Genomic DNA, 3,222 nt, shown 5'->3' on the forward strand with positions numbered 1-3,222 from the left:
TCAAATCACGTATCAGAAAGAATATATACACGTATCTATATATCAATATATGATTATATATATGTGTGTATAGATTAGGTATTGCTACTTTTGACGTTAACATGCATCAAGCACATGCCAATATTCCAATTGAAATGGTGTTGAAAAAGTAAAGGAGCTTTTCATTTGATGGAGATTAATATTCATGCACTCGTCTAGAATGAGATCGACGACCGACGACCGATGACATATATATCATGCATCATCTAGATCGAGTTTTCCAAGTCCAAGTCCAAATTATTTCAGTATAAATTGACATTATTTTTTAATGGAGAATATTATCCGTGTGAATCAATGAGATTTTAATGGAGATGGCAGAACCTAGTCAACCATCGTCCATCGACGATAATTATAGGAACGATTAGGAGTTCATAGATCAATCTCATAATCCCAGAACAACTTGAATCCGATCATTGATAAAATTTCAAAAAACCCAAAATACCTCAATTTCAGTTTTGAAGGACCTAATCAAAAGGAATAGACAAAAACATCTCAAGAGATGTGGTGGCAATACTTTACAACAAACTAGACTCAATTTCCTAGCATATTTTAAACTTTCAATAGATGGTGAAGAGATATGTTGGATATGAGAGCATCTTTAACAGATTCTCTATTTTGGCTCCTTAGCTATTTTGGAGAGCATGTTTAGCTTTTTATCTATTTTAGCAGCTGCACCAAACTCCTAAGTGGCTCTCTATTATAACTTTTAGCTATCTCGCTTCTAAATATAGAGAGCGAGGAGGTATTTTGGGTTTTTTGAAATATTATTTTCTCAATGATCGGATTTATTTTATGTAATTTATAAAACATTTAAACTATTTAATATTCATTTAAAAAATAATATAAATTCAAAATTAGCTAAAATAGAGAGCATTGATGCAGACGTAATTCTAAAGTGGCTCGCTAAAATAACTTTTTAGCTACTTTAGCTAAAATTTGACTCAAAAATGGCTAGCATTGCTAAAGATGCTCTGATGAGCTAGTTCAGTAGCAATTCAAAAAGAAGCAAAATGGTCTTTTTCCAAGAACTTAAACAATTTAGTTTTTAGTGAATTAAATAAAAATCATGTGTCAAACATTAATTAGCTCGTCAAACCATGTTAAATTGCCATATTGGTTTGACGGGGAGGATTGAAAAATTACTCAATTTCTTGGAAGATGTACTCTAACCTTATGTCGACTCAGAAAAACAAAATAAATGTGTTTTATAAGTTTCTATTTTTGGAATATAATTAAAGGCAATACATACACATCAATTTACAAGGAAAATAACGAAGTGGTGTTAGCTCAGTAGTTAGAGCACCCACTACCTATGTACGAAGTCATGGGTTCGAGTCACCATGGGGGCAGAAGTGAAAACCTTTGATCCTCTTTTGTTAAAAAAGAAAAAAAAATGTAAAGGAAAATATAGAGGATAACTTTGGGGACCTCATATGTGTTGCATTAGTCTGCCTTTTGCCGTCGATGTGCATCGTATTGTGTTTTGATCGGACGTGTCATCGAAAGTGAGATGACACTTCATTATTATCTCATATGAACACATAACTCTCCATATTTTTAGACCATCAATATTATCATCAATATTATATTCCTATGGAACTCCGATATTAGGCTCCTGGGGGACCTCATATGATCAGTCATGATCATGTTCTTGGATTGTAACTTATGATTTCCATGAAATTAATAACCACATATATGCAAACATTTGTGTGTGATTTTCTCTATCTGTCTCCTTTTCATGAATTGGAAGCGAATCCACATAGAAAAAGGAGGTCCCCATTGGATAAATCCAACTAGTCTCTCCAACTCGATCATCATATATATGCTGCTGCAGGATAATGATAGATACGCCAGAAAATTCATGACCTCAAGTTAAGGCCGGGCCTTGCTAGAACAGTAGTAAAAGAGAAAGATCGAAAAGAATGCACATATTTAGGCACATGAAACAAGATAAGAATGTGAAGCCGTACAAAGGACACGTCTTTATTAACTTCCGTATGCAAAGATTCGAAGTTGTGCATTCAAACTTTAATTTCTGTAGTGCATTCGATCGCTATCAAGTATTGATACATCAATTTGTGAAATATCTAAACAAACATTCTTGTTTTCCTTCACTTTCAAAAACCTTTAATTTCTATCTTATTCTGAGCTACAATCAATGCCAATCCACCCCCATTGCATCGCCTATATAAACACTTCCAAGACACCCCAAAACTCACAACAACAAAACCTCATCAAGTATAACTAGTACTACAACCATATATTTCCTTCACATTTCCAAATTTATCAGTTACCAATCCCCAATTGGCGTTGCATACTTTGCCTTGTTTGATACCTTTTCATATTGAACCTTACCGAAAGACAGCTAGCTTGCAATGGAGGCGCTAACAAAGATGGCGTCCGAGAGACCAGTGGTGATCTTCAGCAAGAGCTCATGCTGCATGAGCCACTCCATCAAGACCTTGCTTTGCGACTTTGGGGTGAACCCAGCAGTGTATGAGCTGGATGAGATGCAAAGAGGTAGAGAAATAGAGCAAGCTCTGTCGAGGCTTGGATGCAATCCATCTGTGCCGGCTGTGTTCATTGGTGGTGAATTTGTGGGCGGAGCCAATGAGATCATGAGTCTTCATCTTAACCGCTCCTTAATCCCCATGCTTAAGCGCGTTGGCGCATTGTGGGTTTGATCAATCTAACCATCATCAAGTTAACTAAGCTCTTGCATGACTGCAGGCGCACTATTAAGAATCTTAATTCGCTATGCACGCATAAAAAATTAAGTGTCGGACGATAATATATGGCATATAGAGCCTGTGAGAGTTTTTTTTTTTTTTTTTTGAATAAGCCTGTGAGAGTTTTTTAATAAGGCTACTATTGCTACTTTATCAGTATTAATTAAGTACTCTTATTAGCTTTTTCCTAATCCTATGTTACACTCGTGTTATTTTCCCGAACACCTTGAAAGGGTTGATATTTGTGTTCATCTCAGTATTGGTGCTTTTATGAATATGGGAAGGAGAATATATATATATATGTGTGTGTGTGTGTTAACCAAGTTATTATCACATTTCCCATGTAACGTAGATCGATACATGCATGCATGTACACCAGGTAGTAATACTGCCTGCATTTGAGTTGTGCATGCCTATGAAGGATACTCAATTGAAGGCATTACATTACAAGATC

The 3,222-nt window shown here is 35.5% G+C and overlaps 1 protein-coding gene across 1 annotated transcript; it reads left to right on the forward strand.

Moving 5' to 3' along the window:
• Positions 1-2,244: 2,244 nt before the first annotated feature.
• LOC112200136 (monothiol glutaredoxin-S2) lies at positions 2,245-3,019 on the forward strand. The gene has a single exon (XM_024341150.2). It carries the CDS (start codon positions 2,415-2,417, stop codon positions 2,721-2,723), a length of 309 nt encoding a protein of 102 aa, XP_024196918.1. The 5' UTR covers positions 2,245-2,414; the 3' UTR covers positions 2,724-3,019.
• Positions 3,020-3,222: the final 203 nt, after the last annotated feature.

This window comes from Rosa chinensis, chromosome 4 (genome assembly GCF_002994745.2).
Source record: "Rosa chinensis cultivar Old Blush chromosome 4, RchiOBHm-V2, whole genome shotgun sequence".
NCBI classification, from domain to species: Eukaryota; Viridiplantae; Streptophyta; class Magnoliopsida; order Rosales; family Rosaceae; genus Rosa; species Rosa chinensis.